General features: G+C 38.9%; 2 protein-coding genes across 3 annotated transcripts; one reads left to right on the plus strand and one right to left on the minus strand.

Moving 5' to 3' along the window:
- Positions 1-9,429: 9,429 nt before the first annotated feature.
- dlx2a (distal-less homeobox 2a) lies at positions 9,430-10,855 on the plus strand. Its single transcript, XM_054616027.1, has 3 exons — positions 9,430-9,742; positions 10,221-10,405; positions 10,529-10,855. The coding sequence occupies exons 1-3, from the start codon at positions 9,430-9,432 to the stop codon at positions 10,853-10,855; spliced, it is 825 nt and encodes a 274-aa protein (XP_054472002.1).
- A 6,367-nt stretch (positions 10,856-17,222) lies between these two features.
- dlx1a (distal-less homeobox 1a) lies at positions 17,223-18,712 on the minus strand. 2 transcript variants are annotated; one of them, XM_054616028.1, is made up of 3 exons: positions 18,403-18,712; positions 17,943-18,142; positions 17,223-17,474 (listed from the first exon to the last, which is right to left on the minus strand). In XM_054616028.1, the coding sequence occupies exons 1-3, from the start codon at positions 18,710-18,712 to the stop codon at positions 17,223-17,225; spliced, it is 762 nt and encodes a 253-aa protein (XP_054472003.1). The 2 variants fall into 2 exon arrangements, with proteins under 2 accessions (XP_054472003.1, XP_054472004.1); XM_054616029.1 differs by lacking the exon at positions 17,943-18,142 and having other exon boundaries at positions 17,452-17,474.
- Positions 18,713-22,969: the final 4,257 nt, after the last annotated feature.

The following is a 22,969-nucleotide window of genomic DNA, read 5'->3' on the forward strand; positions in this document are numbered from 1 at the left end:
TTCTCATTCAATGGTTTTTCTTTATTTTTCTTTATTTTTTTTTCTACATTATAGATTACATCCAAACTATGAAGGAACACATATGGAATTATGTGGTAAAGAAACAAATGCTCAACAAACCAGAATATGTTTTATATTTTAGATTCTTCAAAGTAGTTGAATGAGAAGGTGTGTCCAAACTTTTGACTGGTACTGTATATGTTTTATTTGTTGTGATTTATCAAACCAGCTTGCTTCAAATAGGCCCTTTTCAGCAGAATGTGAGCAGGAAAAGCTCAGGTGTTAATAAATCATATCAACAATGAGGCAAGCATTCACCTACCAGTAGCCGAAACTGAGTCCTTAATCTTATAATTTGGACCTGTGCTTTCCTGACTGGCATGTCAAAATGTCTTCTTGTTAAAAAAAGGGCCTATCTACAAATAAGGCATTTTGAATTAAACTGAACTGAATTGTTTGAGGCAACAGTTATGAAATGTATTTCCATATAATAAGTTGTCACACATGTTGAAAATATGAACATTAGTATGCCACAGTAACATTTCTACTCAGAAAACCATCCAACAGCCCAGACTTTTCACGCTTTGCTTCACAATCATGCTCGTCTACTGCTTTTAATTCACATGTGAAGTACAATATATTTATTTATCAAGTTATGTTTGACTCACGTATAAATGGAGGTAAAAGTCATACTGATGGCTTAGAAGATAAAACAAACATATTTCTCGCTAAGTGCCAGATTTGCTGATCATTTTCAGACCTATAAAAACACTAGAGAGCCTTTTGACAAAATTAATATAATCAAAATCTGATCTTGCCTATATGTAATTTAAAAACAGACAAATAACAACCAAGGCCACACTAATTAAGGTAGTTTTTCTATTTCAGTTAGTTTAAGGATAAACGGCAAGTGTTTCACTTAGCTGGACAAATAAACCTCCCAGATTCAGAGAGACCAGCTGCTGAAGGTCACTAAAAGGCTGAACTATCTTTGGGTTGGAATTTCAGTCAATGTCGTGATTTATTGGAAAACCCCTGATTCTCTGTGTGACTACTTAAACATGGACAATAAGCTCTTATTTGGGGGTTGATCAACCATTCATGAATTAATAAAATATTAACGCACACCCTCATCACCAACACCTGCTAACCTGACCATGTCCATCAATAATTAATACTTATATAGAAAAGGTTTTTTGGTTGTGTGTTCATTAAACATGTGATAGATAGTCAGGACATCCCAACACGGATTTCATTTACAAGATTTCATCTTTGTAGTTTTGGATGTTAAAGAAAAGCTTTCACAAACGGCTCTATAAACTCTCCTTAAGGATCATCTCCACAGTTACTGAAAAGCTGACATTTAAAAGGTTTGAGGTTTCCACCCACCACCAGCATTGATGTGGGCCGATTAAAACCTGAAGGAAACATAAAACAGCTTCATTGTATCGCCTGCTCACTTTTATCAATGTATCTGCACGTGGTTGAAGCTGGTGTGAAGTTTGACTCTTTTGAGTTTGGCCTGGCCAACAATCCCTCACCAGAACACAACACAATGTGGGCATTGTTTGAAGTTAGAAAGCGTGTGTGTGTGTGTGTGTGTGTGTGTGTGTGTGTGTGTGTGTGTGTGTGTGTGTGTGTGTGTGCGTGTGCATGTGTGTTGGCATGCAGGCAGGCAGTGGCTGAGGGGGGGTCATGGTCTTAACCACATTCCTAATTGCAGCAAATGACTTGGGAGCTTCTGTTGTAAGATATGTGAATGGCATCTCTGTTGCCGTGGGTTTGGTAACAAATGCATTAGATGCATCATCACAAGCCTCTTCACTGATGCACTCTGTCCATTGACCTTTTTCTACAGGCTTCCCACTAATGGGAACTAATTATTTAATTGACAAAGATACATCCTTCATACAACCAGGCTTCCCTGTCACTGTCGGGGATAACAGTCTTAACTATAAGCACAGTTGTTCACATCCCATTCTGCTGTCAGTGCTGTGTATTGACATTGTATGATTTCTTTTATGGATTCATTTTCCTGTTGCTTTCAAAACTAAATCATCACATTTAACTTGACTGTTCACTGTTGAAATTATACCCCTCATTTTAATTAAATATTAATAAGACTCTGATTAACACTGATTGCATAGTTATTCTTGAGAGTTCACAGTAATATTGATAAGCAACAAATTCAAAGTTTTGATGTAGACAGATACACATCATATCATCCATGCTTATGGTATGTAGTCTATTGCGATGCATTATATGTTTTATTATAGGAACAGGTGCAATATAGAAGAAAGACAAATGTAAGCATATCCGTGCATGCTTGCAAAACCTTAAATCCCTTTTGGCGCAATAGATAAATCTAAAGAACAAAAAAAAAAAGGTTTTTGAAATTGCTTTCTAAGTATGGTCTGTGTGTGTCCCTGTGAACAAAAGGGTGTGTATCTGCCTTTACCTTGTTTGACCCAACATCACAAACGGCACTTTCATGTCCACTTTTGCCCTGGGTGGTTGTGTAACGTGACCTGCGAGAGGAGGTAAAGCTCCTTGGTCTCGTATTGTCTCAGGTCAGTGAGAATAGAGAAACCGGAGATCTGGTGCAGGTTCAACAGGTGGACTCCTGCAGGTGACGAGGCCTTTCTTCACAGATTAGCTGCACTTTTGTACGAGCAGAATGAACGCTGACTTCAGAAAGGTCTGTGTGGCCCCCTAGTCAAATCACTGGTGAAGATATTCTGTTTCATTTATGGATAAAGACTCACATTTCTTGTCTAGTGCCTCCTACATACATATTCCATAGTTAACGCTAAATATTGATTATCCTATCTAAGTCTCAATCAGAGAAACAAAAGGGTGTTTCTTATATTTAGGGCAGTTTTTATTAAAACCTTTTAATGTCAAAATGTTTTGTTTAATGGTAAACCTCCTTCCTGTTTATTCTTAAGTAGATCATCTATGTAAATGTATACAATAACAGCATGTTTAAAGTTTGTCTTTTTATTAAAAGCATTGTATTTGCAGAAAAGTTATATATAAATATGTAATACTTGTATGCAGTCATTAACCTCAGCCTGCAGAGTCTTTTCTTTCTGAACATTGTGTTGTAGCTGGACAAGGTACTGAAATCACAGCTATAAACAAAGGTTTTTGTTGAGATTTAAATGGTAATTATTATGGACAGTTGGATTACACTGACTTCATGCTGAAATGATTACAGTGTAACTGCCAACTTCTCGAGTTTAACAGCCGTGCATCAACATTACAGAGACTGGTTGAGGAAACCAAACCCCAAAGTTATCAGAGAGGCAAGGAAACATGCCCAAGATGCACAGTTGTCATGGGCATAAAACCATAGTGATGACCACAATGCAATGCAAACAGATGGGTGTTGCTACTTTAAACGCAGGATATCTGTAATACTTTAGTTTAGGCACAGTCTAATTGATGAAGACATTTATACAGCACATGGTGGCATGTTAAATTGATAACATTCCATGCTTATTTAGCAATCATGTGAGGATTTTACATCTTTGGCTGCAATCTGGAAGACTCACAACGACAGTGGTGCCAGTGGTAAAGGTTGGATTTCACTGATTTGCCACCATCATGCTGAAATGATTATGTTTTAAGAGCTCTGAAACTCAAAACCCTGGTAAGACAGAAGGGCCAACTCCTTCTGTTTCACAGTAATGAAGTCAACATAACTGAGGCTGGTGGAGGAAACCAAACCCAAAAGTTGTAGGAGAGACAAGGGCAGCATTCCCAAAATGCACAGTTGGCCTACGCATTTTTTGTGGGGGGGCGGCTGGTGTGCCAAAAAACCCTTCTAATGAACGCAATGCAAAGTTAAAACAGATGGCTGTTGTTGCAAAATAACTTCTAATAGATTAAAGTCCATGACCAACCCTGCTGATAATGAGCATGTAAAATCATGTATTACTTTTCCGACTCTACACAAAAATCTGTGATGACATAAAATATGACCAGCGGGGGAAATTAAGAAATTAGGTAATTATTGGACTTACATGGACAGCAAGACTTGAGTTAATAGAATAAGCAAAAGTAAGTAAGTACAAACTAAGTCTTAGAGGTCCATGGATGCTGAGTGACTGCTGATGTTGTGTCTGCATCAGTGGTTGTGTGAAGCATGGCGTTAAATCATACTGTGTGAAAGAGGGAGCAGCTGATCCTGGTGCTGTTGTGACAGTGCCGTGGCCCTTTGTAGGGAGACCATCCGCAGTAAATCTGCTCCACTCCCCTCGCACAAAGGACTGCCTCCATTTATGGGTCCTGGGTGGGGGGTGTGCCACTGAATCAACAATGAAGGGAGCGGAACCTCGCAGACCTCTCTAAATTCTTTCTCAGGCAGGACGTGCAGATGACACATGGAATTCTGGGGATTCCTTTGTTATCCCTGTAAAATGCGAACCTGTTTTTTGCATTGGTGTGAAGGAATTGCAAAGGGTGTATCATCGTTATGTCATGATAATCATATAGCTGGCAGGGAATTTACTTGAGTTATTTTGTGAGAACCATCTCCACCAATCTTTCACGTAACACAATTTTCATGAGGAACTAAGAAATGTGTTTTTACATCATGCACCAAGCTGTTTTTGCAATATTTCAGTGACAAAGAGGTTGTGGGTATGTTTCAATCACTCAAAAATGTATAAAGATTAAGTTATGTTTTTTTTTAAAAATATATATCAGCAAAGGATCAATTTTGTTCTGCCTTTTCTTTATTCTTGTTATGGGCTCAAAAACCGAACACTTCCTTTCAATTGTTATTCACTGCCTGTGGTTAAAAATAACTTCTCTTCAGAGGAAGAGCCACCATGACTAATTCTTAGGAAACACATGTTCAATCATGAACACCATGCTGAGTGGTTTACAACTTCACCTCCACTCACGTCTGCAGCCCCGCAGTATAAGCTCAACCTTTCAGACGGAGAGGTCAAGAAACACTTGGTGAATCATTTCCATGTTTGCAAGAAGCACACAAGCTTGATTTGTGCCCCTCATATTTGCTGACTCTGCGACTTGGGCTAAAGTTTAAAAGCATTTTGAAAAACAATGGGGGAAAAAAACCCTCCTACTGTTTCTGGTTTGTTTGGAAGCTTTTCATGGAGGTATTTAACTTTAAAGCCAAAGCTGAAAATCTTAGCAGTATAATTTGATCTCACTAAAAGGGTGAGTTGCCAAGGTGATGTATGCTCCAGTAGACCCAGCAGGAGATCAGCGAAACCCACCAACAGCCAAATCTCTGCTGAGCTAGAAACCATTACTGCCTCTGTTGACCCTGAGTACAATACATCATGAAAAGCACCTGACATCCATTTACCAGATTTAAGTTTAAAAAACATTTTGACATATTACTATTATTTGATATGTTGTATATTTTATTAAGTCAAAGTAAGTTTGCCTAAAACTGAAACTACTGAAGTTGTACATAGATATAAATACTTATCCATTTTAAAAACTGCACTCAAGATGTGCTAAAATATAATAACGTTATATTTTTCATGTATTTTTGTGTACTCCATCTTACCAAATATGAATACACTTTTCTAATATGTATAGTAGAATACAGCTTAGGTGAAACGCTAATTACTTGCTGGTATTTAAATAAAAATGTACCTCAGTACAAAGATCATTACAGCATGGGGGAAAAGTGTTAGTACAATAGGCAATGTACTCAAAAAATAATGTATAAGTATATTCATGAGTTGAGTTGTATTGCTATGTTAATATACTCAGTAGTAGTCCACCAAAAACAACGTGCATTTTGAAACTTTGTTGGATAAAAATGTACTTTAATGAAAATACAAGAAATATACTGTTAATAGTACACAGTAATATACAGTACATTTAACACACTTTCTGTGCTATTAGTGTATTTTAGTTCTGGAAAACTACACTTCTTTTTTACTGGGGCATCATTGTTTTGCACACAGTTATGGCAGATTATGCAGAACATAAAATTAACATCTTTTCAGGTTTATTTAAGATTTCAGACTTTCTACTATGTGCACAGGAGCATATCCATTATGGGAAGAGTCCTGATAAATGGTGTTTCATTGAAAGGATCTCAGCTTTTGTCTGCCTTTTCAGCTTCTGCAACACAAAAACATAACAGATTGTTATCTTTCACAATGACTTCCTGTTTTGTGCACTTTGATTCCTCAAGACAAAATGTCAATATCAGCCAGTGTTTCCTTTCATGAGCGCATGTTTTTCTCTTGAAATGATCCAGAGGCTGTAATTCAATGGTGATTGAAACAGGCTACATTATAACCATGCTGCTTGTATGACATACTGTATTTGTCTCCTGTACGGTTATGAGACCTTTTGTCACTTGTTTGCAGCTTTTGATTCAAAACGTTGTGTGCTCTGTTCAGACTTATACTCACAATAGATGTACATCTTTAATAATGTGTGGCAGCTTGCCATCTTTTCTAGAAGTCAAGAAATGATAAATAATGGATATTTATTTCAATGGTTGAATTATTGATAGCAGAGCAAAAGACATAGAGAAGTGCTTTTATTATGTAAAGTGTCGTTTTGTAATTCTTTACACCGGGAATGAACAAAGATGAGACACTATACACAGGAAGAAAAGAAGCTGAATATATATGTAAGGATTTCTTGCTCTTGTGCTAAAGGTCAAGTCAAAAGAAGCTCCTGTAAAAATGGGAATTTTGATTGCATGAAAAAGCAGCTTACATCTGTGTCCCGTCATTTGGCATCATTTTCATGTCATTGAACACTGGGATGATCCAATACACCAGCTGCACTGCAGCAGAGGATTGGAATTATAATCAACCAACTGGGTGTGATTGTCAAGAACTTAAGCAGCAACAGCAACCATCTATTTCATGAAAGGCAGAAAGAAAAGGTATGATAAGAGCTATGTTGCCATGCAGTCAACACACTGCTGTTATGAATGTTTTGGCATATCCAGATGTTGACCCTGAACTCTAAGATTGTGGAACTATGTTGTGAAATCCTTCCTGAACACCATCTAAAAATCTGATGACTCGTGCATTCTCCAGGGGAACATCCTTATTCTTATAATCAATTTAGATGCAGTTTACTTTTTTACATTTGGTAAATAGCTCAATATCTTAAACACTCCAATGTGTTTTTTCACTCAAACATGTTTAGCTCGCATCGGGAAAAGGCCTTTTTTCCAGGGACAGAAAACGCACCTGCACCTTGACGAAAAGCAAACTGAACAGAGAAGATAATTGCTCATGTGACTTCAGCTGTTAACTATGAGAATAGTAAATTAGAGAAACAGTCTTCCAGAGAAACAGATTTTTTGCTCACTCTGGCTCTAATGCCTGGCAGCTGAATACAGAGACTGTACTCCACTAATGAGCAGTGACATGCAGCCCCACTGACCCATGGTGGAAGAGGATTGCATGCTTTTTAAGTGAAACAATGGGCAGATAGAGGCCTCCCTGGACTGGATCTATGGGGTCCCATCATGCCCTCATTGGGAAATGGGCAGAATAAAGGAAAATAATAAAAAAGTCTAATGAAATGGATCAAAAAAAGAATCATTCACTGAAATGCAACCCCAACTAATTAATTAATTAAGGCTTCCCCAGACTATAGAAATGAAAAGGGACATTCAACCAATGTCACACGTGACCATTAGTTCATCTGTCATAGGGAGGAATACTCAGATACTCAGGTATCTAGTTATTTATAACAGAAAGCCAGCGTTTCAAACTGGGTGTACTGAGGTTGAAATATATGGGTGTTTACTAGGATATTTCTGGTAAATCACTATCAATATGCATTATAGTATTTGTAGGATCCAGCAAGACTTAAGTTACTGGAGTGCCCCTTTACGCAAGGTTTCATTTTTTTTGTTATTTTTGTTTGCTTGAAATCGGTGATGTTCCAATGGATTGAATGTTTTAAAGTTATTATACAATTTTAGTTGAGACTTTGACTTTGGTGTTTTATTACATTGTGTAATTTCAAAATATCGAGGACAATATACCAAAAAGTTCATAACCTCAAAGTTACCATAGTTCAACATTTATTTCACAGACAGAAAAGCTTAATAAAGATAGTATTGGGCTATTGGCTTGGCTTGCATTAGATTGTAAAAGTGTTACTTTGTCAAGCCCTGTATATTCATGACACTGTCTGGAGTTCTTTGTGATGCTGTACCCAACAGAAAAAAACAAAAAAAAACAAGTTGACAATTTGCAGCTAAGTCTGATCAATACATGGCAGTGGCCTTACAGAAAACTAAGTAACTCTGTCCCAGTTGTGTTAATAAAATAAACTATGCTGCCATCCTGTGGCGGTGAACACAGGCGCCTCAACAACTGTGTCATCACATTAACTCTTGTATTTCAGGAGAACTAAACACATCACCAACACTTTGGACTCAATATAAACCTGTTGTGGTGAACCATAGTTCTGTGAATCTCTTCACACGTAGGAGTTTGTTTATTAGGTGGTTTATGTGTTTGCTTTGTGCTCATTGCAGACAAGTAGTAAGTCAGATTTCCAACACCTGGGGGCGCTGTAGTTATTTCCTGTTGTCACCAGTTTGAGCATCATATTGGGTTTAATTTAGTATCAACACATTTAGATCCCCCTTTGACCTAGACCTACCCCAAGTGTGCCTCCCTTTCTCTGTGTGGTTCCAACTCAATTTGCAGACTACTCTGCACTTAGTTTTGAGCTTATTTTAGTCCAAAATGTGAACAAAAATGACACAAAAAAGGGTTAGGGTTAACCCAGGTTTCACCAAAACACACAAACAGACATAAATCTGCATTACTGACAAGCGTAAAATTCGAATGAACTGGTCTAACTGCAAAACAATAGACAACGAATTTGTGGTAATTTAACTGTGCCTTCCACTGCTGTGTAGTCAAGTACATGACATATGTTGAAGTCACGTTTTATCCAGCAAGCATTTAGACGGCCGATTGCGCACAAATGGCTAAAGTCTGTGTTATAGTACCAGACATGTTGGGCCTGCAGGAACTTTTCTCTGCTTCCTTTGAGATGCTCTCAGAGAATACTCTCTGCAGACAACCGGGCCAGACGGACCTGAGCGAATAATGGAGGGTGGAGGCGGTGGGGAGTAGTGATGCGTGCAGCCTCTACTCATTGGCTGCCTCAGACACAGCAGCGCTCCCTCTCTCATAAATGTGCTCCCACCACCGGCCGTACAGCAGAGAAGAGAGGCACTGAGAGAGGGACACACCTTCCGCTGATTTTGCCACAGTTTTACACGGGGATGCGTTTCGATCCACAAAAAGGTGTCATCAGTCGAAGATTTGAGTCGTGTTTTTCTGCTTGCAGTTTCGCAATTTTTGTGATTTTTTTTTTATTTTTGTGATTTTTTTTTTTTGCGCATAGGTTACCAAGCTGCTCCGCTCCAACTAGAAGATGACCGGGGTTTTTGAGAATTTAAATACTGATATGCATTCGAACCAGATTACCTCAAGCAATTACCACAGTTTGCATAAATCGCAGGACTCTCCAACTCTGCCGGTGTCCACTGCGACGGACAGCAGCTACTACAACAACCAGCAGCCTGGCCACGGGTCTCCGTTCGGCCAGCTCGGCTCCTACCAGTACCACGGCCACGCCACGAGCACCATGACATACAACGCAAAGTCGTACGACCTTGGGTTCAACTCATCGTATGGTGCATACAGCTCCTACGGCTCCAACCCATCTCCTGCTCCAACCGATACAGGTAAAGAAACTATTTTTTATTTTTTTATTAGGCTATATTTTTTATTAATTCCATCCTTTTGTCTGAGACCAAACTTCAAAAATGTGCTTATTGCATGAACTGTATGAAGAACAAGTTGAATCTTGAATAACACATAATGGACAAGATAATAAGACTATTATGTGTTCAGAAATGACGCAGCCAACTTGTCAGATACGCACAAAAAAAAAACGATAGTGAATGTTCAATTAATGTAGGCCTATTGTTAAACACGAATCTTATGCAAACTTCCACTACCTCTGATTTTTTTTTCTCTCGGCATTTTAATACACAAATCTGATAGAAACCAAATACATTATCAGGTGTAGCCTACACATCACTGCTACACACAAACGGATGGCCGTGCAAAAATAATTCACAGTGCTATGCAACTGAAAAAAATAATAAAATATTCTTCATGCATAACTTGAAATGTTTTTTTTTTTTAATGTTCCCACAGAAAAAGAAGAGCGCGAGCCAGAAATCCGGATGGTTAATGGAAAACCAAAGAAGGTCAGGAAACCTCGGACCATATACTCCAGCTTCCAACTGGCTGCACTTCAGCGGAGGTTTCAAAAGACGCAGTATTTGGCGCTACCTGAGCGGGCCGAGCTGGCGGCATCGATGGGCCTCACGCAAACACAGGTGGGTCCAAGACGTTATATGCTGTCAAATAAGTCAAATCAAGTCTGTTTGAAAGATATTATAACGATTTGGTGGATTTGAGCTGGAAAATAACGATTAATCCATTTTACTCTTGTGTCTTAGGTCAAAATCTGGTTCCAAAACCGCCGGTCAAAATTCAAGAAGTTGTGGAAAAGTGGTGAAATCCCTCCAGATCTACAGATTGGGTCCAGTGAATCACCCCCCTGCACGTCTCCGCCAATTTCTGCCTGGGACTTTCCACAGACTCAAAGAATGAATAGTGTCAACTCCAGTTTACCTCAGAGCAGCAGCCCTCCCAACACGTCTGCGCCTTCATCGTTTTTGGCAAACTACTCCTGGTACTCAACCACGAACTCTGCGACGCATCTGCAGCCGCCTCTGATCCAGCACCACCACAACCCCGCCATAAGCGCTGGGACGATATACTGAAAGATAAAAACAAAGGGTTTTTAAATCGGACAATACTGGTGAATAAACAAACAAACAAAAAAACAAATGCCATAACCTTCATTTTACAGACCTCGTGTGTGCGCAATGCGAACATTACGCACAAACATCTAGGAACAGTTAGTGGGGCCAGACAGGCTCGTGGACCTTGCCAGTTTGTTTTTTGGGGGGTTTTTTTGGCTCTAGAAAGTGGTAGTCACAGATTTCTACAGTTATTTTTGTATTTATTTATTTTTGTTTATGTAGAGGGACGAGTGAACCACTATTACCCAAAGCAAGCCAGGGCGCATGCCTACTTTTACGCGGGGCGTCACTTTTTTTCTGCCATACGTGCAAAAACAAAACATTCATCGCAGGACAACCTGTCACAGATGTAGCACAAGTCAACTGTATCGTGCCTTTTTCAATATGACCTCATTTTGTTGTGCGATGAAACGGTGTACCTTTTATCCATTCCTTATGTCAAGTTGATTTGAATATAGGCCTATGGGGGGAGGAGGGGGGGGGGGGGGTAAGTGAATCCATGTTTGTAAATATTTTACCACAGCTTTTGAATAGCCCACGTTACTTTGACTCTTTTTATTAGGCTATTGGTGCAAAATCCATGAACCACCTTAAGCTACTGATTGTCCCACCCTCTGATTTAGGCTACTTGTATCACACTTAATTGTATTTTTGTCTTATTTATTTTAGCAATGTTCTATATATGGCCAGACGTTATTTAAAATAAAAATGTTTTCTGTGAATATGCATCCCTCCTTTTCTTTCCACAAATGTTTTCTGTGCACGTGCATTTCTCTTTTGCTTTCCCTTACAGTCATTTATGGATGTACTGGGGAGAATTGGTGTTGTCTTATTCGTTTTGCAATTAGCCTAATGCATTTGGACTCTATTTCATTTCTTACTTATTTTTAATTAAATTTGAGCCTACTTCATTTTACAGCAATTAAGGTTATGCACTAAAGCGTAAAATGAACGCTTGGTGGAGGTGCAATATTTTCTCACGTCAATTTTATTACATTTCAGAAAAATAAATTCAATATTACAAATTGAACCCAGGACAACTCTCTGACTTCTTAAACGGGAGCCCGGTTGCAAGCAGACGTGTTACTCTGCTTCATTTAAACTATAGTTACTTGTATGAGTGGTCGCAATAGATAATAAGCTGATGAGCAAAGTTGAAAGCCTTATCGCACCGCAACTACGTTAACTTAGCTGGAGCTCGCTCAGGCAGGCTGAGGGGGCCCGGGGCGCAGCCTCAGAGGAGGAAGAGGAGGAGGAGGAGGAGGAGGAGGAGGAGGAGGAGGAGGAGGAGGAGGAGGCAACACAACAGCACGCCTTGGCATGCGAGATCGGAAGATGAGGGTGGGTATGAACGAGCACGGGCTCCTCAGACTCTGTGGAGTCAGCGAGTCGCTTTCCAGACGTTTTATGAACTCAGCCTAACAAGAGGGAAAGAGAGGAGAGGAGCCAGTTCCAGCACAGCCTGAAGGGAAAGCATCATGGAAACATTTCTCACGTCCCACACAAGCAGGCTGACGTGAAAAGCCTCTGATCTCTGAGGACGAGCACGTTGACCTACATTATTTATGAGGCTCACAGGGCCCCGGTACAGGCACAAGTCCAAAAAAAACTACATTTATTGCTGCCTGTAAAGTCTAGTGTATTTGAGCTTTTTTAGATAGATGGGGGTGGTGGTGGTGGGGGGGGGGGGATATTATTAATACACAGTCCCATCACTTAGTTCTCATTCATGATCATCACTGTCTTACCCACGCGCTTCCCTTCAAACTCACACGGGCCATAAAGTGGGATCGTTTCCTTGCAGCCTACATAATTAGGACTGTAGCTTGTCAGCGGTTGCTATATCTCTGTGATGGAGCCTCCTCCCTGGAGCTGACAGAATCAGATCCCAGGCCTGCAGCAGGTCTGCTGTGCGCCAACACATTGCATTAACATATGTATTTATGAGCCTGGAGATCCCTTTATGTGGACATTTGAAAATGTAATTTGTCCATAATGTTACTGTACAGGGAATATAAGTGCATGTGTTATGGCAGGCCCTCATGATCACTAAACCGTGGACTGAAATAATGCTTTTCCCTTATTAGTGGCTTTACTTAGCTATGACAGCACAGACTTATGAACACCTCCCTTTTTTTAAATCAATTTCGTCAATAACAAAATAAAATAATTGATTATTTTTGGATGTTTTATGTTTTATGTCCTTCATGGATAAGAGCTACTGTGGTTTATAGGCCCACTTTTGCATTTCTCCAGCTTACTTGTAAATGCCATACCCCCTATCCTAATTTATACCCTGATCTGTAATTTCATCCACATTTGCTCTGGTTTGAGCATTGGCTTTCAAATCTGAAAGCCTGCAATTACTATATAATTCTTCGCAATTTTAGATGTCCTAATATGGGGTGTTATTTTTTACACAAGACAATTTCCCGCTATTTCAAGCATCAAAATTGTCAAAGTTGAATGTACATAATAAATGGGGATATCAATGCATATTTTTTAGCCTAACATCTTGACTCAACGATAATTATATCCGTGTGAAGCCTACGCAGAATTAGCCTGAATTGCATGGTAACTGCTGCTTTAAATTAAAAAAAAAAATACTCATAATTTACCCCAAAGATTACCAAGATCTCGAGTGCACAATGTCATCAGCGTAATGAGGAGTAAACATTTATGCTAATAATCTACATTTTTTTTCCCCCAACAGCTATAAAGAGGAGAAATAAAGCAGACATTTTCAGTCATATTCTGAACCCTGCTGCTAAAGCTGAGACCAACACATGGGACACATTTATGTGGGATTTATGCGCTCATCTTGTATCTGTGCTGCAGGATGCTGCTACTCATCTTCCTCCATGCTACTTTTTTACGAGATCCTGAGAGGGATCTTGCCTCTTCATTTCAAGCTCAAAGGTGTGTATTAAATGTTTATAATCTTAAATATTCATTGAAAGTGGCAAAAACAGGAAACAGGCTTGAATTGATTGATTTTCCATGGTATTAAACTGACTGGTTTCCTTGCAAGTAAAATCTTAGGCTAGAAATGTGTTTTTTTTTTTTTTTATTAAAGTCTCCAGTGTATTCAGTGTGCAGGTTTTGTGATTAAAAAAAAAGTCCTATAGCAAAGACATCCGTTGAGAGGATGTAAGGAAGGGGAGACACACAAGTCGATTTCATTCTAGTCGCTGCTCTCATTACTCTTACATTGTGCTTTGCTAATTTTGAGGCCTCTTCGCATTGAAAACTCTGTGATGTGTACACCTGCAAGCAATTTGCCAGCCTTAAGCTAAGTCTAAGGGAACAGTGACGAAATGGGGCAGCTCACCTATTTCGCTTTCTCCCCCCCCCCCCCCCCTCCCCCCCCCCCCCCATTGCTGCAGGAGCACATTTCTTTCAGAGCACTATCTCTTTTGTCAAAGCAGAAAGATCCTCCGTGCGAGGAAAAAAAAAAAAAAAAATGCTCATAATTACCTCAGAGATAGGAAACTGCATTAGAATAAATAAGGGCGAAATTACTGTAATTATGCTGGGTTTGATGGGCCCAGCTCGTATAATCAAGAGGAGAATACAGCGAAATAACGCTGACCCTCTTGGGTGTGCAGCTGCGCCTTTCTGGGGCTAGGTAGGCAGGTTTATGTTCACCACAGCAGCAGCACAATTCATACTCTTTCTTAATGGTATGGAAATATAGGCCTATTCTTCTTCTGTGGGCAAAAGGACTGTATATGTTCTGAGTTTTGCATTAAAATAACAATAGAGACAGCTTAATGTTTTTTAAACTGATGGTTGCTGTATCAAGACTGCACCAGCATTCATATAATAGTATTTATAATAATAATAATAATAATAATAATAATAATAATAATAATAATAATAATAATGATAATAATAATAATAATAATAATAATAATAATAATAATAATAATAATAATAATAATGATTATCCATCATGATGGTCTTATTTGTCCTTTTAGCAATAAATAAATGAAACACATGCGAAAATAATTGGTTCTTAGGCTGGACCGTGTAAAAGGGGAGCTTTGCAAACAGCATAGATTGGATCGAATTTGTCATTACAATTGCATAACATGTATATATTCATAGGGACATTGAAGCTGGATGAGAGCGAGTTGGCTACAAGTTGTGCATCTGAATTTCTTTGTTTCATTCTTTGTTTCTTTTCAGGAAAAACAGCAACATTTCAGATACATTTTTGAATTCTTTTTTAAAAATGTTTCTCCCTTTTAGACCTATGTTATGTTCTGTTGTTTTTCCCACGTACTCCTTTTTCATTATTATTTCTGCATGTTTAAACGTCCACTACGATGTTTGAATGGACAGATTATTCCACCTGTGTCACGGGCAGTTTAGTTTCTTTTGGCATTAAAAAAAAAACAAAAAAACACTATAAATAAAATGCAAGCAAAACACACATATTTAAAATGCATTTTAAACCAAAAAAAGGCTAACTTCATCGTGAAACTAGAGTTAATGAATAAAGTGTGAAGTTCAAACAAGACGGCCTTTGAACTTTCCACTTTCACTGATCTCCCTCTGATCCGTCCTGTTGTCCCGCTGCTCATCCACTCTTTCTCTTTCTTTTTCTTTTTTGCAGCAGCAGCACCTGCCTCTTTGCGCGATTATTCACTTAACACGCACAATTGATCTCTCCCATTCATGGCACAAAATAGGGATTTGTAGAAAGACAAATTGTAAGAAGATTATCTTTAAGAAAAGCTAAAAAGAAATAAGCGATGTTAAACGAATCCGGGTCTCCCGCACCGCGACGGTTAAATCACAAATAAAGCAGCTTATATCGGCCAGAATGAGTGCCAGTGGTTTCTGCATTTATAGCTGGTCTTCTTTTAGTAGGCGACGTAAAATGCATACATCACCCGTTTTCGTGTAGATGCATTGAGGTTTTTTTTTTTAATTCAACGTCAGATATCTATAATTCTTAGGTCGCCCCAGATGTTTGACAACATCTGCAACCAGTGAGCAGCAGCAGCAGGAGCCCATGTAGGCTGGATGCTAAACACCACCATAAATCTAACCGACGCGCCTTTTGCAGCTCACACGGTGTCTGCTACAATAACCAACATGATACTGCTTTGTGTCAGCTCACATTAAACCTGCACCATGCTGAAGAAGCCTTTTCTTTTCACATGAGATGAGGATGGAGGAGTGAAGAGGGGGGGGTTGAATCAGACACCTTTTCTTGACATAATTTAAATCATTATTTTACTGCTTTTGAAACTTTGCACATTATGTACATAAACTTCAGAAACAGATAAATAAATTAAAGTGATCAATACAAAACTAAATATTTTCTATGTTGACTAAACACATCTCGACGAATACAGAAAGCCTAAAACCCTGTTTCACAGCGTATCCAGTACAGCACAAAAAACGTCTGAAAATTATGTACAAAATACAGTGACAAATGAGCTGCTCACCCTCAGAATAATTCTTTTTTTTTCTCAAGCAGCAAATTGTCAGGCCTTTTACATTTTTCACATAACATCGGGGCACGGCATAGAAAAGCTTTGCTTGCGTTAGTGCAGCATTAACAACACAGTGTTGTTATTTCAAAAACACACTTACAAAATGAACAAAGACTGACATCAACAGAAAAAAAACTAGTCTGAATAATTTAACTTAAATAACAAACACATAAACAACATAGTAGCGAGATGAGGCTTTGCACAATATGCCCTGGGGTTGGTTGGTTGGTTGGTTGGTTGAGTGTGCTGTATAAGCATAATGGTGAAATGTATTAATTATCATTATTTGGTAAAAAAGAAGGAACCTTTAACTGTTTTAAATGAATGCAGATTGATTTCAGGTCATCATCACTTTGGGCCCAACATCTGGTGTAAACAAACACGTGTTTTCTCACAAACAGAATAACTCACACAAGTATGATTTACAAAAAAAAGAAAAAGAAAAGAAACTGCCACAAAAGTGATGAACAGCAGCTATATAAAAAAAAAAAAAAAAAAAAAAAAAAAATCCATTGGTCATCTATTTCCGCTGACTGTCACAGACTTGTTGCCCTTTGGGCGCTTTGCGAGCCTTTCCAGTCTCTTAGCTCTCCCTGCTTCTTCTTCTTATAGCTGCTTGCCGTCTCTTCCGGTATGAAGAGGCCACTGTGTCAGCTGGCGGCAGCAAACTCCGGAGTTTCTTGTTGTTGTTGTTGTTGTTGTTGTTGTTGTTGTTGTTGTTGTTGTCTGTTATCAGTGCCGGGCCGCGCTGAGGCCCCTTCATCGCCGTGATACACAAGCCATGGTCAGAGTCGAGGGCTGAGGTCGTTTTCTGTTCACATGAGCTGTGACTGTTGCATAGACTCTTGGTGTGCCGTCGGGTACCATGAGGTGTAGCTGGGGATGTAAGAGCCGGTCGTCACCGACGTCTTCACGGTGGAGGCCGAGCTCCAGACAGGTGGCACCGCGGAGGGAGAGCCGCTCGACAGGCCGCGGCCGGTGGCCAAAGCGGCGGTGTCGATGGTGCCCCCACCCTGCTTCATCAGCTTCTTGAATTTAGAGCGTTTATTCTGGAACCAGATCTTCACCTGGAGAGACCAACAAAAAAAAAAAAAAAGAAATGATTAGAATAAATTGACTTGTTAATAATATATAATGAATAATTAGGCACTTTTACGAACGCAACAGGTTTCATTGTGCAAAGTCAAGAGCAACACGTTTTTTTTTTTTTCAATTGGCCTATATCAATATCTTGGCCTTGATTATAAAATGCTTTTACTGTATCAAGATGTCGAGGGGAATGAACACATGAAGGACGGGGTCATATTCAGTAAATAAATAAAAAACAGAATAAACCCATAATTTGGTGTCAAACAATATTTCATTGTTTGATGAATTATATTCATTTATAATAATTATAATAATAATAATAATTCCTGTAGAGGAAAGAAAATAAATACATTTAAAAGGTGTAATTTAAAAAAATAAAAAAAATAAAAAACAACTCCTCCTGCAGAGTGGAGCTGTCCGTGTGTGTCGGTGTGTCGTGGACTTGCCTGTGTCTGAGTGAGACCCAGCGACGCTGCGAGCTCAGCTCTCTCCGGTAATGCCAAATACTGAGTTTGTTGAAATCTCCTGTTTAGAGCTTGAAGTTGTAAACTGGAATAGATAGTCCTTGGTTTTCTAATCTTCTTCCCTTTGCCGTTGAACCGGACCTCTCCGCCCTCCACCACTGTGTTTTTCTCTGCTTCTGGCGCTGAGAGGAGAAACAGAAAGAGGATGAGGAGACAGCTTTGAATACTCACTGCAAGTTTTACAGGCTGTACTTTAGGTATAATTGCCCTTAATTGCATACATTGTTTATAGCGTTACGCAATAATAATTACCGAGCCTAATTCCAACATCTGGGTCGTCTTTTTTTTTAGCTGCAGCGACGGGCTGCATACAGATAACACAGCCGTGCCAACACAGAAAAAGTTCATATTTAGATGCCAAAGATTGCGGTCGCACACTTACCTGTCTCCTCTAACCGCGTCTGCGTGAGCGCCGAGCTGTTTTGGTAGGTCTGTACTGTGCTGAGATATGGACTGGAGGAATGGCTGCCGACAGAGTTCACGTATGGATAACCCAGAGACCTGGGGAACGACGCGGCTGGACTGTAGCCGTCGTGCTGGGTATGACCTGCAGCATGTAAACAGTGCATTGGATAGTGTCCGTGAGACATGGAGGAAGGCGACATTTGTTGACTCGGGGATCCAAACTCCATGAAAACGGTTTTTCCTGAGGCAGGGCTATTAAGACTTTCTGGAATTGTAGTCATTGTCATCTCTTCTGGCGGTTCCCCTTGTGTGGCTTTTGTTGTTTTCCTCCTATGATCTCAGTGAGGGATGGGTCCCAATTTAAGCCGAACTGATTTTTTCTCTTTCCATTCATAAGAAAATGTAGTTTGTTCCTGTGAAAAGTCCTAGGTATGATGTTGTGGACCAAGACAAACTCGCTCAAAGGTTTGAATCTCGGACTCATGAATATTCATCGAAGACTGTCGCTGATTGGTCCACTCTCTCCGAGAGGGAAGCCGATTGGCGACGCTGGGGCTGGGTCCGAAGAACCTGATGGAGTCAAGGAAAACACAAACATATAAGACACCTCTTGACATGTCAAGATTCGCTAACATTATTTATGTTATTATTATTATTATTATTATTATTATTATTATTATTATTATTATTATTATTATTATTATTATTATTATTATTATTAACAAATCGTCAAATAAATAATAATAACAATACATTTTAGGCACCAAAATTTGATAATATCGTAAACCATAAGGTGAGAACACCTGATCCACTTTTATCTCAGCACTATCCTAATTTATAATATTTTATAAAATACTGTCATATATATCGGAGCAGTCCTGGTTACAATCAGGTCTGTCATTGTAGTAAGAATGCCAGTTGTAAGCATCACTTATTAATGTTAAATAATATTTTCTAGTCTCGTTAAAGCTACTCTTAACAGTTTGATTAAATCTATTTGAGATTAAAGCTCTATCGGGGCATTAGCATAGCACTAGTGTTCAATTTTCATAAGTAGGCCTGTAATTAGTCATGTATTTAACACTTAGGTCTCAGTTACATCTGGCTGCACGGGACGATAAAACAGTTCTGCTTTGATGTCAAATGAGGTTTGTTGGCTCAAGCTAACATGTTTTATAACGCCTGAAAACATATAAACGACATCAAAGCCTATAAAATAGCACATTACATTTTCTGAAAAACAGGCCACTCTCTGGGTCAATTTAAACAGCTCTGAAAAGGTAACGGTTTTAATTATGGTTTCATAATAATATTATATATATATATATATATATATATATATATAGCCTAATCCTGAGGAATTGTTTGTTGTAATTTCTTGCTTCCCACCGAGCTATTACTTATGCTATAATAAATGCACGCTGGCCTATTTTCTTATATCATTTAAATGCTTTTCAAAAACGACTTTATGCACTTCTATCGCAATCAATTAATGGTCACGGTTTTGTTAAATCCTGGCACGTTTGATTAGCATGAATCTAAGCGAGGATGGGGGTGCGGCCAGCCTCCCACAGCCTAACAAGAATAATTATCCACGGCCATTTGATTTAATTGAACTGACGACTGATAGAAGACAATTCTTCCCGAGCTGCATGTTTTAGACCTCGACAACTCAAAAGCTCTCAGGATCAGGAAAACTGCTGCAGCTATAGAGTTTAACCAGGCTACAGTAAAAAAAAAATAAAGATATTTATTTCAATCAGCAGCTGAAAACAACTTACTTTGAAAAGCATGTGATGGAAAAGAAGCAGATAAATCCGCGCCATTCTGGGTCAAAGAGCCTCCGCAGGACGCACTTGGTGAAAGAAGAAATAGAAGAAGAAGAAGAAGATGAAGAAGAAGAAGAAGAAGAAGAAGGAGAAGAAAGTATCCAGCAGTTCTTCATTTTTATTAGGATTCATTTGCAGGCTGCAGCTCTTGTTCTGGTGTCTGTGCAGAGCAGAAACACAGCCTGGCTGCTCCATCGGCGGTTCCTCCATCTCCACCTGAATAACAAATTAAAGGCAGTTAAATTCCGTCACTGTGATTATCAGTGTAATTGCATAATTGAACTCGGAACAGAACTGGCAAGTAGTTAAAAAATGTGTTATCAAAATGCACGCGCTGACACCAGGACACGTGTGCCACAGTGTGCCAGGCGGCTGCGGATGCCTGAATTTAAAGATATCTGTGCAATATTATAAGCTGGCCTTGTCCCCTAAAATAGGCCAATTTGAAGTGATTTCTCTGGAATTACTTTCGAAAAATGCTTCAAGATTTCCTCTATCAACAACGACAATGATAATGGTAGTACAACCAATAATTATCATCTTCCAGAACAGAGGACTGATTTTTATGGGTACTTGGTGGGTGCGACTGATAACTGTCATTATTTTCCCACGATTATAGTATCTGCAAATTGACACGCGGCTGTGAGCAAAACCATTAACAGAACAGAGGTAGATTTTGCAGAACATGGTAAAATAACTCAACGAGTTTACTAATAATAGCAATAATAATTACAGGCTTTTTGTTGGAAGTAAAGGCAATTTAGGGCTGAGCAGACTCATGGAATGTATACTGCATAAATCATCATTTTACCTTTTTTTTTTTTTTTTTTTAACCAATTGTTTATTTGCTGGCAACCTAGATGATGAACTATTTATTTGAGCGATTTTCTCAAGCCATCCTTCATTGTCATTAGGATGAGCAGACGTGCGATAATATTACCACTTTAATTTATTATCTGACTCCTCTGCAGGCAGGAGGGCGGCGCAGGGCCCCAGCGGTCCGTCCTGCAGCAGCCCGGCAGCAGGGCTCTAACTAGCCGCACTAAAAATAAAGTCCTCCATGCATGGATGGAGGCAGAGGCAGCACTCATTAGGAGTGAGTAGCTCTGTGGCTGAGGGTGTTTTAACACCTGCTGCTCTTCACCTGAGGGTTAGTGCAGAGGTGGAGGGATAGAGAGAGGAGGGGTGTGTGTGTGTGGGGGGGGGGGGTAAACGGGCCAAGATGTCACAGACTTCATTTCGGTCCGGTGATCGAAAGCCCTCCTCAACTGCCATGCCAACCCACATTTTCACAGCCACCAAAATATGATCCCGACCGCGGTGCATTGGTAAACTGTGTATGCATGCTGTGTGGAAGCACAGCTCCACCTGCACCCTGCAGGCTCTGCATGTGAGCAGTGATTAATTATTGTCTATGGAGGTGCAGGGAGGTATTTTCTTTTCTCCCCCCCCCGACCCTTTCATTCTAGAGGAGATGAAATGCAGGTGTATATGTTTTTATTGGAATTAATTTATCTGAGTTCTTTTCCAGCTTCCCGTTCCAGATGACAATTTCTGTCTGCAAATGAAAAAAAGAAAATACTTAAATTTCATTTTCAAACATTTTTTCATAACTTTCAAATGGAATCTCTTAGATGCATGTAGTCAATATCAAAATGCATACATGTATCCATTTCATATATAAATATACTGCTCTTTAATGGTTGTTTTTTTTTACATTAATCCAGTAGCTTATAATGTCTGAAACTGACCACTACGGACATTATTATTACATGACCTCAGATACAAATGCAAATGTAATACGATGAGTACTTGCAGCAGAAATGTCACAATTTCATGTTTTTAAGGCAGTGGATCAAACATGTGAAATTGGTTTTTGTTCTGCTTCCTCTCTTCTGCTTTGTAATTTGCAGCAGCGTCAATAAACGCAAACTAGATGCACTATAATTAACTCGATTCAATGTCTATTTTCATGTTCAATGTGGCATCAAAATGTGAATTGATTTTGTTTACTGAGTAGCACGTAAACAAAAAACAGAATCATAATATCTGAGAAACGAGATTGTTATAACAGTGTTAATTGATTGTATTTTTCTTAAGAGCCAGGGGGGAATTCAATTTACATTTATTTTTTATTGTTTTCAGGAAAACAAGGAATAAAACACATTTTGGACAGTCAAAACCAAATGTACTGCCTCACAATGTGTAAAATCATTATTGGCTTTACTTTTGTGTGATAATCATTTTAATACTTCATTGTATTACCTGCAAGCAAGGTTGTTTTTTAAAGAGCTAACTAAGTCTTTTTTTTTTACCATATAAATTAAATATTTATTCTGATAACTTCACTATAAATTAAAATGTGTGTGTTTCTCATTTGAGAATAATTTAGTGTTTGTAAACATCAGGAAATGTCCGTAATGTATTATTTTAGTCAGGTTCAACTCTGGTTTCAAATGTTAGTGTTTGGGCCTAATGTTTTGTTTATATCTGGATCACATATTATGCCTTTAATAACAACTAAAAAGGATAAAAATTGCATTTTATTGACTGCCAAAATATTTTCAGATCTGCAACAATTCATTATCGAAACAATGAAAATGTGTTGATTCTTTGTTTATTGTGTGAAGTATAATCTTTATTTTTGTTTGTTTTTAGGCATTGATGACTGCGAGGAATCATTTTCATATCAGGTTGGAATGAATATTGACCAAA

This window comes from Anoplopoma fimbria, chromosome 16 (assembly GCF_027596085.1).
Source record: "Anoplopoma fimbria isolate UVic2021 breed Golden Eagle Sablefish chromosome 16, Afim_UVic_2022, whole genome shotgun sequence".
Classification (NCBI taxonomy): domain Eukaryota; kingdom Metazoa; phylum Chordata; class Actinopteri; order Perciformes; family Anoplopomatidae; genus Anoplopoma; species Anoplopoma fimbria.

Bases quoted from the DNA above. Each gene is read 5' to 3' on its own strand.
- dlx1a (XM_054616028.1), bottom strand. From the start codon at position 18,712: ATGACAATGACTACAATTCCAGAAAGTCTTAATAGCCCTGCCTCAGGA. The intron at 18,143-18,402 runs GTAAGTGTGCGA...TTCTCCTCTCAG, and splicing joins GACGCGGTTAGAGGAGACAG to CGCCAGAAGCAGAGAAAAAC. The intron at 17,475-17,942 runs GCAAGTCCACGA...TGGTCTCTCCAG, and splicing joins TGGGTCTCACTCAGACACAG to GTGAAGATCTGGTTCCAGAA.
- dlx2a (XM_054616027.1), top strand. From the start codon at position 9,430: ATGACCGGGGTTTTTGAGAATTTAAATACTGATATGCATTCGAACCAG. The intron at 9,743-10,220 runs GTAAAGAAACTA...ATGTTCCCACAG, and splicing joins TCCTGCTCCAACCGATACAG to AAAAAGAAGAGCGCGAGCCA. The intron at 10,406-10,528 runs GTGGGTCCAAGA...CTTGTGTCTTAG, and splicing joins TGGGCCTCACGCAAACACAG to GTCAAAATCTGGTTCCAAAA.